Source organism: Phocoena sinus, chromosome 7, assembly GCF_008692025.1.
Source record: "Phocoena sinus isolate mPhoSin1 chromosome 7, mPhoSin1.pri, whole genome shotgun sequence".
NCBI classification, from domain to species: Eukaryota; Metazoa; Chordata; class Mammalia; order Artiodactyla; family Phocoenidae; genus Phocoena; species Phocoena sinus.
The window spans coordinates 66,709,592-66,722,352 of record NC_045769.1 but is presented as its reverse complement, the minus strand read 5'-3'; the positions used below and the strand labels follow the sequence as shown (position 1 = coordinate 66,722,352).

The following is a 12,761-nucleotide window of genomic DNA, read 5'->3' as shown; positions in this document are numbered from 1 at the left end:
GACTCACAGCCTCTAGAACTATCTAAGGATACAGTTCTGTTGTATAAAGCCCCAAGTTTGTGATACTCTGTTATGACAGCCACAGGAAATGAATATACCCTTTGAAACAGCTCACAACTCACATATCCAGACCCTGAGCCCTTATTTTTTAACTTGCGGTGTCTTACCATTATCCCACACGCCACCACCACGCCCTTAGATTTGAGCCCTCATCACGTGTGCTTCGGATGGCTTCAATACCCTTTCATCCTCTCCCCTTTATTACACCCCCAACCAAACTTTCTTTAAAAGTAGAGGTTTGAGGGGCTTCCCTGGTGGCGCAGTGTTGAGAGTCCGCCTGCCGATGCAGGGAACACGGGTTCGTGCCCCGGTCCGGGAAGGTCCCACATGCCGCGGAGCGCCTGGGCCCGTGAGCCATGGCCGCTGAGCCTGTGCGTCCAGAGCCTGTGCTCCGCAACGGGAGAGGCCACAACAAGTGAGAGGCCCACGAACCGCAAAAGAAAAAAAAAGTAGAGGTTTGCTAACAACAAAGTATAACAAAACAAGACAAAGTTTCCTCTTTCTGGTAAATAAAAAGAAACCTATTTCAATCTCTTGCCCATGGTAAGTCAAGCCATTTACTCTCTGGCTCCAATTTACCTCTGTCACTTACTACTTCCCAGCAGGCCATCCTCATGTGTATTTCATGGGCTTTTGTGCATCTGGATGCCTCCACATGCTGGGCCCATTACATCTACCAGAAGGGTGTCTCTGTCTCTCTCCGTCTCTGTCTCCCTCCCTTCCTCCCCCTCTCTTCCGGGCTCCCCCTCTTTCATTCTCTTTTTCCTGATGAATTGTCTTTTTACCATAAAATTCTCTTCAAGTGCATTCTCCACTGTGAAGTATTCCAGTTTATTTTCAAGATTATTAACCATATCTTTATCCTGCTTCAATATTTTTTTCTAAAAATCTGTTTTAATTCTTTTTTATATGTTTAACTATAATTTCTGATTTCCATACATGTTTCTCTTCAAAGGCAGGGACCTTGCTTTACTCTTTTATCACTTAAGACAGTGCCAGAGAGCAAGAAGACCCTGAGCCTACGTCTACTGAGGAAATGAGTACACCGATGACACCTTTCTAGTGTCCAGCAGGCATAAGGCAAAAAGCAGGTGCTTAGGAAATGTGAGTTGAAAAACTGAATAGCCACAGTTTACTGAACATGTACTCATGTATTCCTTCACAATTTTTTTCTCTCACAATGATCAAAGTGAATGGACTTTGCTTCCTTTAAGAACAAAAATTTTGCATAACTGTGTTTGCAGTGTTTTAAATGACACTCTGTTGAAGATGAGAAGTTTGATTATGTAAAATTTGAAGGTTTCATTGGTTTCCTTTCTTCAAGGACCTCAGCAAGCTCCCTCACAACTTGGAGACAGTGTTTCAAAACACTAAAGAGCTACTAAGTAAAGCTGAGTAAAGTTTCTGTGTTTGACTGGAGGAGGAATGAATAGGGGATCTTTCCGTGCAGGAAAACTTTACACAGGATGTTTTCCTTTCTGCTGAGTACACAACAGGAGCAAATTCACTTAAGCCTTGATAATAGATACATTTGTCAAAAGAGCAGTAAAGAAGATTTGGGGTATTAGATTCACAGCTTAGTAGCTTCTCTGAAAGCTGTCAGAGTTTAACCACTTCCAAAATCACATGAGGCTGTTATGTTTTAAAATATTTGGAGAAGTAAACTGGATAAATTTAACGTTTTTCCCCCAAATTTACATACACTTTCAAATCAACGTCACAATTCTGTAAAATGGCTCTTTTTTTATCTTTAAAGCAAAGAAATAAGTAATCTGTAATAACTGAAAACAAAGGGTCTCTTTAACTCTCCAAGAAAGACCTCTCCATTTAAAAAAATTTATTAATTTAGTTTTTTAGAACTTTCAATTTTGAGATTTGGCATGATTTAAAAAAGAAAAAAACTACACTTCTTAAGAATTTAGTTAAGCCAGATCACATTGAATTACTGCAGCTGGGTGAAAAAAATTTTTTCTTTTTTTTCTCTAAGCAGCTGTTAGCACAGTGCCTGGAGCATAGTAGATCTCAATAAATATTTATTGAATGAATGGGTGCATTTCATGCTTCATTTGAGGCTCATAATAATGAAGCACTTCATTGTTAATGGTGAAAATCTGCAGTGTGTTAATGTTTGCCTAGGGCTTAGAGGGCTGCCTCAGGTGGAGGCTGACTCTGAAAAGGGCCATCAGTTTAGAGTGTATTCTGAGAAACAGTGACAGGAGTCTTACTCTCATGGGTCCCCTTGAGATGACAGTATGTCTTTCTCGATTCTGAGACAGACTCTATCTTCAGAGAAATGCTGACGTTCTATTGCCAGTTACTGCCTCAAAACTCTTAGATATTTTACTCAACACCTTATTTGAACTCATCTCTTTGGTCATTTGCTGGTAAGGTGTTTGATTACAAAATATTTTGACTTCAATCTGGAGTGTATATATAACTGTCTATCAGAACACGGAAACCTGCCTATCTGAGAGCCGACACTAGAAGAGGACAGAAAGTCTCCATAAAATACAATGGGAAAACAAGTATGCTAGGACATGAAAGAGCGTGGATTTGTTTTTTTGGATGGGGAAAGGGAAAGAGGAACAGGTGTCAAAGGTCAAAGATATTCTTTCCCCCTGTTCAAAATGCAGATTCTTAAACAGGTAAAAGTGGAAAATACCCCAGCCCCTGAATAAAGAAAATGATTTCTCAGAAACCTGGATCAAAATAAACCAGGGATGAATTCAGGTTCCCTTCCTATGCAAACTCAATCCAGCACAGTGGCCCCTGGGAACCCTGCTGGTAAGGATTCTGAGGTTGCATCCAGACTTAGGCAGAGTTTGGAGGATATGGACCAGAACAGGCGTTTGTAACAGGCTCCTGTGTTTGTCTTTACACACTAAAATTTAACCTGTAGCAAATAGCTATTTACAGTGTGTACATGACTACTAATCATACCCATGATAATTGTTAATTGGGCACTTATTTTCCAACAGGCACTTGTTTACCTAAATCATTCAATCTTTATTACAATTCTATGTTGCATACAAGTAAACTAGAAAAAAAACAGAGGTTTTTTTAAATTGCTCAAGATCATGGAGTTATTAGCAAATATTAAATACAGGATCTAAGGCAAGTATTCTATCTCCAGAGGATGCATTCTTCATCATACTCCAAGGTAGTGCTTAAGACTTAAATAACTTACATATATTCAATTGGGCATTATTTTCCATTGGATAATCATGATTTGCCTCTTTGGGCAAGGTTCATCAAGAACACAGAATCATTATTTCAAAGATATCTGAGGCATGAAAAATAAGAAAGTTACATAGCAGTTAAAAAATTGGGAACTCAAGTAAGAGCTGAAGATTAGGGGAATTAGAGCAGGGAGGTTAGCCTGGAAGGGCATTAGAAACACTTTAGGTGAATAAGGAAATCTGCATTTTTTTAGTCGTCCAAATTGAAAAGTAAAACCAACAAGTCATAACTAGGATCATTTAAATCTCAAGCTACTGGAGAGACAGGCTCTAGACACAGGGTGTCACAGTTGGCAACAGCTTAACATTATCTAACAAATTTCCTGTAGAGCTTGAAATTTCATTACTTCTCAAGTCCAGTATATAGTCAAGTATGTTTGAATGTACTCAAGATGACACATTTTGAGATATGCCGTGGAAAATGTCTTATGAAGAAGGATAAACTTTCAAAATCCATAATTTAAAATCTGAACTTTTAGAGGCTAATAATGATGATGAATTCAATAATAAACACAACACCTAACACTTTTTTAGGGCTTACCAACTCAAATACTGTGCTAAATGATTTAAAGAGACTAGCTTATGTATTCCTTATTACAACCTATGAGGTAGCCTCAAGCTCCTGAATATTATACCATGTAAACCACAGATATGAATTAGAAAAAGTGTATTTTTTCTCATGTAGTTATGACTATAATGTCACGAACAAAAACCAATGATAATTAAGAATATTAAAATGTTACCAGCAAATGGTCTTTGGATAACACAGTTTAAGTGCACTAAATTTCATGCTTTTTAGGAAGGATTTATGGGCTAGGTGGCAGAGTAACTTTATGGATGGTTAAAATAGTCTATTTCAGTAACCAAATAGTTTATAGACTAAATCATTAATTATAAAAGACTGCTGGATACTATGACATCACAAACTTCCTCTGGATACTACAGGGTATGTAAATTCTTCAGAAGCATGGCTCAGTATCCCAGGGGAGACAAACTGGGTATTAACCCCAATAGGAATGTGGGTTTTATCCCTGAAATAGACAAAGACAGGAGAAGGAAGGTAGACTTATGAATAACAAGACTGGGATTCTTGTCTTGGCTCTGCCTTGAACCAGCTTTATAACTATAGATAAAGTCGCTTCCTCTTAATGGCTTTCTCAGTTCGGAAATGAGGTGCTAAATGGGGCAGGTCTATTATAGTCCCTTTTACAATGTTATAATTCAACATACTAAGAATATGATTTTTGCCAGCGACTAAGGAGATCCATGTAAGGAGAGTCATAGGCTTTGAGAAAAGAAAAAACGACCAGGTAAGAAATGATTCCTCCCAAATATTAAGAGGAAAGCAGTATTTGGTAAACTCAACCAAGCTACCAAAGTGCTTTAACACCCAGAATCTCAAGCTTATTCAGAAAGTCTGCCAGGCAGTTAGGGTTTTACAACTCTAATCTTTGTAGGCAGAAAAATGGGTAATTGAATTAGTTTTCATTTTCACATGAGACTAGACCCAGATTACTGTTCCTGAGCGGGGTATGTGAAATCGAATTTTCTACCTTCAAGCCAAATCAACCACACCTTTTGAATTTTGGATTACTTCTTCCATGTAAAGATTTTTTAGATAAAAAATAAAATATTTGATTCCTTACTTTGTGATCTTGGAAATAATTTTTTTGGCTACGTAAAATATATATGTTCATAATTTATGTAATCATCTATTCATTCAATAAGTAAGTATTGAACATTTACTCTGCACCTAGTACTGGTCGTATGGTGTGCATGCCCACACATACACACACACATACACACACACAGAGCTGTGTATCTTTGTTCCAAAATCCACTATAAATTCATGGAGGATAGTTCTTGATATAAGGTTAAGAAGACAGAAGATGTTTGGGAAATACCTGTCAAATACTTTCAAATATGACCTAAAGAAAGGAAAAGTATTTTAAAGTGATATCTTAAAACTTTAAAGAGATGCCATAAAAAATGCTTTGTGATAAAACTCACTTATGATTATTATATTCCATATTAATAAAAATACAGCTCAATAATGCTCTGGATATATGCAACCAGGTGTGGGGAAGGAGGATACAAAAAAAGTTTTAATAAAAGTTTCCCGTTTTCAATGAGTTTACAGTACTATTTGATGCATACAATAATTTCTCAAAAAAATTAAGATACAAGGCTAAATAATAAATCTAGGAAAAGGCATAAAATTGTGTGGGGTTCAAAATGAGATCATATCAGGCTTCCCTGGTGGCACAGTGGTTGGGAGTCCGCCTGCCGATGCAGGGGACGCGGGTCCGTGCCCCGGTCCGGGAGGATCCCGCGTGCCGCGGAGCGGCTGGGCCCGTGGGCCGTGGCCGCTGGGCCTGCGCGTCCGGAGCCTGTGCTCCGCAGCGGGAGGGGCCGCAGCGGTGAGAGGCCCACGTACCGCAAAAAAAAAAAAAAAAAATGAGATCATATCTGTTTGAAGAGAAACTAGGAATGATGCAACAGCTACCACTTCTGAGCACTCTGAGTACTGTTCTAAGCATCCTACATGTGTTAATTCATTTAACCCTCACCTAACCCTATGCTGTAAGGGCTAGTAATTTTACACGCGAGGAAGCTGAGGGCTATGACTTGAAGTACGTGTTTAGGATTTTGACTGAAGAAGGAAACCCCAAGCAAAATCATGCAGGTTGTGAGTGTATGTGGCCCAGAAGGAAACTGGCTTGGTTCAGGCACAGGAGCCCTAGCAAGCCCAGGAGAGACAGCTGGTCAGGGCCATGGTGTGAAGGCTTTATGTATGGTCCACAATTCAAATCTACGTTGGGGATCAAGGATACTTCAAAGGAGAAGTATGATTAGGATTGAACCTAAGTAAAATTAATCAAACAAGTGGATTAGAGTAGATGGAAAATGGAGGCAGAGACACCAGTGGGGAATCCACGTGGAATGGTTTCGGCAAGAAGTAGAGAGGGCAAAGGGAAAGGTGATGAACAAGAGCTGTGGATTCTACAGACACTGTGAAAGGTATATGACTTTACAACTGATAACAAACAGGGAATAAAGGAAGGGAAGACTTAAAGATACCTGGTACTTTCAAATTTCGCTAAATGGATTATATCAGTTATGAAGAACAGTAAGTAAAACCTTACCATATGAACCTTCAGGAAGCTACAGTATAAATTCACATACACACAAACTACTCATTAGTATGCAATATTAGAATAAACTTAGGACAGCAAAAAATCTGAAATTTTAACTCATTTCGTACTAGTTAATAACATGAAACAAAATGTGTATAAAACAATCTTACCCCTTTGCTGTATTCACTATCTGAATCACTGCTAAGTTCCTCAGTATTCATAATTTCCAAATCAGATTCCCCGGGTGCAATTGGCACTGTCACTGTGAGGCTGGCATTATGAATAAATGATTGACAATCACTTTCTTCCACCAAGTATTTGTCCATGCTGTTTCCAAAACCACTGGTTTTATCTTTTTCTTTGTGAAAATTGTGATCCTTGCTCATTTCAGCAAGTGTGTGGTTAGAGATGTAGTTTTCCTTCTTATAATTTAGATCTTCTGTTCGTCTTATCTCTTTGGAAATCTTTGGTTTTGTGGAAAATGCTTTTAGAAAAAATTCACGTAAGGTTTGTTTCACATAATTTATTCCCTTCTTAATTCTAGCCACTGCAGTCTGGAGGTTGTTTGCATCAGTGTCTTCTTCAATTGCTGTAAGATTGTCTGAACTAAATGAGCTCAATAATAAAGCAAGAAATAGGTTGAGGACCTATGTCAGGGTGGGGATAGGGTGTGGAGAAAAAGGGAGACAGGAAATAAAAACGAAAATAAGTGCAGTTTTCTGAAATACAGGCCGAAATCCAAACCAGCAATGAAGAGCCCTGCACTTCTTCACCCATAGATGAGAACATATGATAGGTGTAGAGGAGAAGCTAGAGTCCTCATCAGTCTCTCCATGTCTGAGCTTCTGTGAACTCTGGAGAACAGAGATCAGCCATACCCTTAAAGGGTATGAGAAGCAAAGAGAATGCTCCCTCACCATTACCAGGATGTCATTCCTAAGTTCCTTTCTACAGCGGGAATCCCTTGTCCAAATTCCCTTTTATGGGTCTAAATAGCTCTTCTAACACTACCTTTAATTGATATTTGTTACCTGTGAGAAACAAGTAGAACAAGAAAATTGTGACTAGTGTCTATTGTGCTGAAGGTAACTTAAGCCAAGATCTGTGTTCACTTTTCCCAGGAGATAAATGTCACTTATTACAACAAATGGAACACATAATACTTGCAGAGCACCTGTAATAAAATATTTATTCTGTCCGAGATTTTTGCCAACTTGCAACTTAATGAGGCTTTTTTTTTTTTGGTTGCACCGTGTGTTATACGGGATCTTAGTTCCCTGGCCAGGGATCAAACCCGTGCCCCCTGCAGTGGAAGCATGGAGTCCTAACCACTGGACTGCTAGGGAAGTCCCTTAATGAAGCTTTTAAAGCAAAGAAAAAGACCTGCCCATTGAACCCAATTCAAATGAGACGATGGCATTATGATTGGGTGGCTTCAATGCCAATCATTTTCGCCCCAGACAACTCCAGGTCAAGACAACTCCGACTTGAAGCAAAGTTCTGTTTGTGTGCAAACTATTTCTGTTTTTCCTCCTGGAGGTAAGGGTCCAGGTGAACTGAACATTGTGGAAAAAAAAAAAAGAATTCTTACAGAGGGCTGAAAATACGTAAATCATATTTTAAAAGTGTTTTATATAAAAAACAAAAAGATAATTGAAATAAACTTTCATTTAAGTCTCTTCATGGCCAAAAACATCTACCTCATATTTAAACAATCAAAATTAGACCAAACTGAGGAAAAGGGACTCACCCCTGATTTTGGTCACACCTAAAACAATTTCTCAGAAATGTAAGTAGAAAAGCACAAGTTAAAAATGTCTGTGTTGGGCTTCCCTGGCGCAGTGGTTGAGAATCTGCCTGCCAATGCAGGGGACATGGATTCAAGCCCTGGTCTGGGAAGATCCCACATGCCGCGGAGCAATTAGGCCCGTGAGCCACAACTACTCAGCCTGCGCGTCTGGAGCTCGTGCTCTGCAACAAGAGAGGCCGCGACAGTGAGAGGCCCACGCACGGCGATGAAGAGTGGCCCCCACTCGCTGCAACTAGAGAAAGCGCACACACAAAAATGAAGACCCAACACAGCCAAAAATAAATAAATAAACATTAAAAAAAAAAATGTCTGTGTTAATATGTCTAGTTTAAGAGAAGAATCTGAGAGGGAGGGGGAAAAGAAAAGCATAGAAAACAATTTGATGAATCATTAAGGAATTCAGAATTGGTTATTTTCATTTTGGTTTTTATTGTCAATGAAAAATATATTTCACTATGAAATGCATGTTTGTTTATGTGTATGTTTTAATAGGAATGTTGATGGGAAGCCAAGGGCTCATTTTACCCTTTAGTCTCCCTAATCAATGCAAATGTTAATAGATTTCTTTTTTTCCTTCAAATTTTTAATTAGATTTCATTTTTCCAGCTTTACTGAGAGATTAATTGTCATACAACACTGTGTAAGTTTAAAGTGTACAACATGTTGATTTGATATCCTTATATATTAGGGAATACCTCCATCATGTCTCATAATTACCATTATTTTCTTGTGGTGAGAACATATAAGTCTACTCTCTTAGCAACTTTCAAGTTGGCATGTGGGCTGCAAGGACAAAAAAAATGAGCAACTTATATTCAAGCCAGTGGGGAGTGAAGGTACTAACCATATGGCTATTATCACAGACAACCTCCTGGGATACCTGATGAAGAGTCTGATGCTAGGTTGACCAACTAAACCAAACCAACATGGTGGCTTTGAAAATTGAATTGAGTCATTGAAGAGCATCTTATCCCAATTATCTCCTGCCTCTAAGCTTGAAAATTCCTACCAACAGGTACGTATAAGAAAGGAGGAAACAAACAGTGAAGGCATACAAGCTAGGAAAACACTAATGGAGAAGCAGATCACTTGTAAAAGAGATGCTATAGAGCAGTGGTGGGCAAACTTTTTCTGTAAAAGGGCCCGATAATAAATTATTTAGGTTTTGTAGGACAAAGAATCTCTATGGACACTACTCAGACCTGTCTGTATAGAGTAAAACAGCCAAAGACAATATGTAAATGAATGAGCATGTCCGTGTTTCAATAAATTTTGCTTATGGAAACTGAAATTTGAATTTCATATAATTTCCATGTGCCAAAAAAGATTTTTCTTTATTTATTTTGAACAATTTAAAAATGTAAAAAACATTTCAGTTTTGCAGGGCCATGCAAAAACAAGCAGTGTGTGGGATTTGGCCCATGGGCCATATTGTTTGCTGATACTTGTTATAGGTGCTAGTCTTATATGTGACTTTAACAGAGCAGGACTAGTCCTTCCATTTGCCTTGTTCCACTATAACTTCATTTTTGTTATTGTTAATTTAATCATATTCTATTTACTAGTATAGCTTCACATTGGAATCAACACTTAAGAGACATGAAAACCACAGATGTAATTCATATGACATCACTATCAAAATGAAAGAATAAAATAGAAAACTTTCCATTAAAATAAATATTGTGAAAAATATAAATATAGGTTATCTGGCACAGAAATGTAGACAATATTTCATTTTCTTTTCTGTTCTTCATTGAATTAAAAGTCAATATTCCATTATAATTAACAGTTTTAGATCTAATTAATCCTATAATTATAAAAGTAACTGATCATATCATCATATAAAATTTTCTATGGAGAATTTTAAATGTATGAACATCAGATTACATACCACCAGGTTTCCAATGACCATGACCATCATGTAAACAATAAGGCACATGGCTTGACCAGCGACCTCCATGCAGTCCCACATGGTCTCTATCCACTCTCCACACAGCACTCGGAACACAATCAGGAAGGAGTGGAAGAAGTCATTCATGTGCCAGCGTGGGAGTGTGCAGTCTTCACTGATCTTGCAGACACATTCTTTGTAGCTCTTACCAAAGAGCTGCATGCCGACCACAGCAAAAATGAAGACGATGATGGCCAACACCAAGGTGAGGTTACCCAGAGCCCCCACTGAGTTACCAATGATCTTGATCAGCATGTTCAGTGTTGGCCAAGATTTTGCCAACTTAAAAACTCGGAGCTAAAAGTCAACACAAAGCTTAATATTAATTTTTATGAAAAAGTTCTCAATGTTTCCAAGCTTGAATTTTGTTCCAAAATTTAGTTCTAAAATATTGTCATTATTACCTAGCTAAAATCGATTATTTCTACTTTTCATTTTGATCTACTCTCAATATTCCTGTTATTTTGTTATACTTGCTACCATATAATTACCACACAAATTTTGAAGGAACTGTAATTTTAGTTCAGGATTGTTATAGAACCTCTATCAGATATTATATCCTTTAAATTGAAAATTTATCCTTAATTCTATTTTCTGATACTTTCATAATTTTTTTCATGCTGACATAGGGAGAAAGCCTAACATGTTAGAGGAAAAAAGCATTAGAAAGTCTTTACTTTTTAATATTTTTGATATCAGAGAACAATTTTGAGGGTATAATCTTTAATTATCAAATACACAAAGTACTGAACATATTATAATGGTTGAAATTCTATAAACCATAAGCTTATTGCGATATAAATCATCGCCCTACCATTATACTAGCATACAACTGAATATGTCTTCAAGATCCTAAAATTAAGATATCTCTGTGATTTTGAGCTCTAAGTACATGTTACTGAATGGGCTTTATTTTACTAGATACTGAGACCTAATCTTGTCTTTTGATTCAAACCTCCAAAAGTTTTAAATAATAATAATGCAAAACCAAAGAAACACCCCTTTATATACAGAATATAATGGTAAGGTTGGTCTATATTTACCAGTCTGAATGATCGTAGAACTGACAATCCTTCCACATCTGCTAGAAAAAGCTCCACTAAGCTTAAAGTCACAATAAGACTGTCAAAAATATTCCATCCTACTTGGAAGTACTCATATGGATCCATGGCAATTAGTTTTAAAACCATTTCAGCTGCAAAGATGCCAGTAAAGACCTACATGAAAAAATATAATATTTTTCTAGTATTATTAGAAGGTATGGAATCAAGCTAACGATAATAATGACTATATGTTTAGCATTTACTGTGTTTCAGACAATGTGCTAGATACTTTATAAACATATTATTATTTCATTCAATCCTACAAACCAAGTATCGCTAGTCCTATAGCTCTAATACAAGCATCGAAGGGTTATGAAGCTCTAACTCACCTATCAGCTCTTATCACCTTTAGATAGCATCATAGAAAAGCATACTAAAATTTCAGATAAATAAAACCTTAGAAAATTAACACAGGCAATTTTTGCAAAACAAGTTTTGTGGGTCAACAAGTTATTCTGGAAGATAATATAAAGGAAACAGACTGATACAAAAATTTTGAACCAGGCTTTTCTGGTCTGACTACTCTTAGGGTAATAAAGAACAAATTGACTCACTCTTTAAAGATTTATCAGTAAAGGAAAAAGTATTTAATTGATACAGTAGCAGGTAAAGTAAGACTGCCAAAGCTTTGACACGAAAGTGCATCACAAAACATCATTAATTCATGACATGGCATCAAAGGACTCATTTAAAAAGGCAACAGTGAAAGACTTATGAATCATTCGGGTACAATTTGATTCAAAGAAACTGAGCAAAGAAGGTTCAAAGGGAAATAGTTAGCTCTATAACTGCGTGAGTCATTTTTAAAACAATGCAGCATCAGGAAGACTAGCAGGGACCACCCAGACTTGGGATTGTAGTTATAGACAAGAAACATGGTGAGTCTTTTTTGGATTCACAGTGATGCAGCCAACTCAGTAAGAAGGTACTGATTTTCATAATCTGGACCTCACCAACAATTAGAAACTAGACAGTCCTGCCTTTTTCCAGTGAGGAATACAGAGAAAGAAGAATGCTAACTTAGAGCACATGAGTTTTAAACATCCTGACTGGGAATATTCATAAGAAATTTTAGAGACGATCAACTCAGAAACACTCTTTGACTTCAAAGATCAATTGGTTTGGGACCACGGCAAAAGTAAAATTATCTTATACAGACATTTGCAAAGACATCCAGAGTTTTTTATGATTTATGAGGAGTCATAAGTTGGGACCTTTTGGCTGTGAAATAGTACTTCTGCCTGGTTCATGCAGATTATTGGAAACTAGCACTTTCTATTTGCCGTAAGGCATTAATTAACTTGAGTGTGATCAACACTGCACATTAAAGAGCATCAACTTTCCTACTAGAATCCTTCTAGTCTGCCCTTATGTCTTCTGTGTCTAGTTTAATCATTCTGGTTTCTAAATATTCTTGTTCTTAAGGCTTTTTTCTGCTGATTCATTGAAAGCATGATGGTG

General features: G+C 37.3%; 1 protein-coding gene across 1 annotated transcript in view; it reads right to left on the bottom strand.

The window, feature by feature from the left end:
- The window catches only part of SCN9A (sodium voltage-gated channel alpha subunit 9), a 151,773-nt gene that overhangs the window by 46,967 nt on the left and 92,045 nt on the right, over positions 1–12,761 (bottom strand). Inside the window, exons 15-17 of the mRNA XM_032637962.1 lie at positions 11,241–11,414; positions 10,138–10,494; positions 6,607–7,083 (exon numbers count right to left, since the gene is read on the bottom strand). Of these exons, the coding sequence (XP_032493853.1) occupies positions 6,607–7,083; positions 10,138–10,494; positions 11,241–11,414 (1,008 nt within the window). The remainder of the gene's footprint in view (positions 1–6,606; positions 7,084–10,137; positions 10,495–11,240; positions 11,415–12,761) is intronic.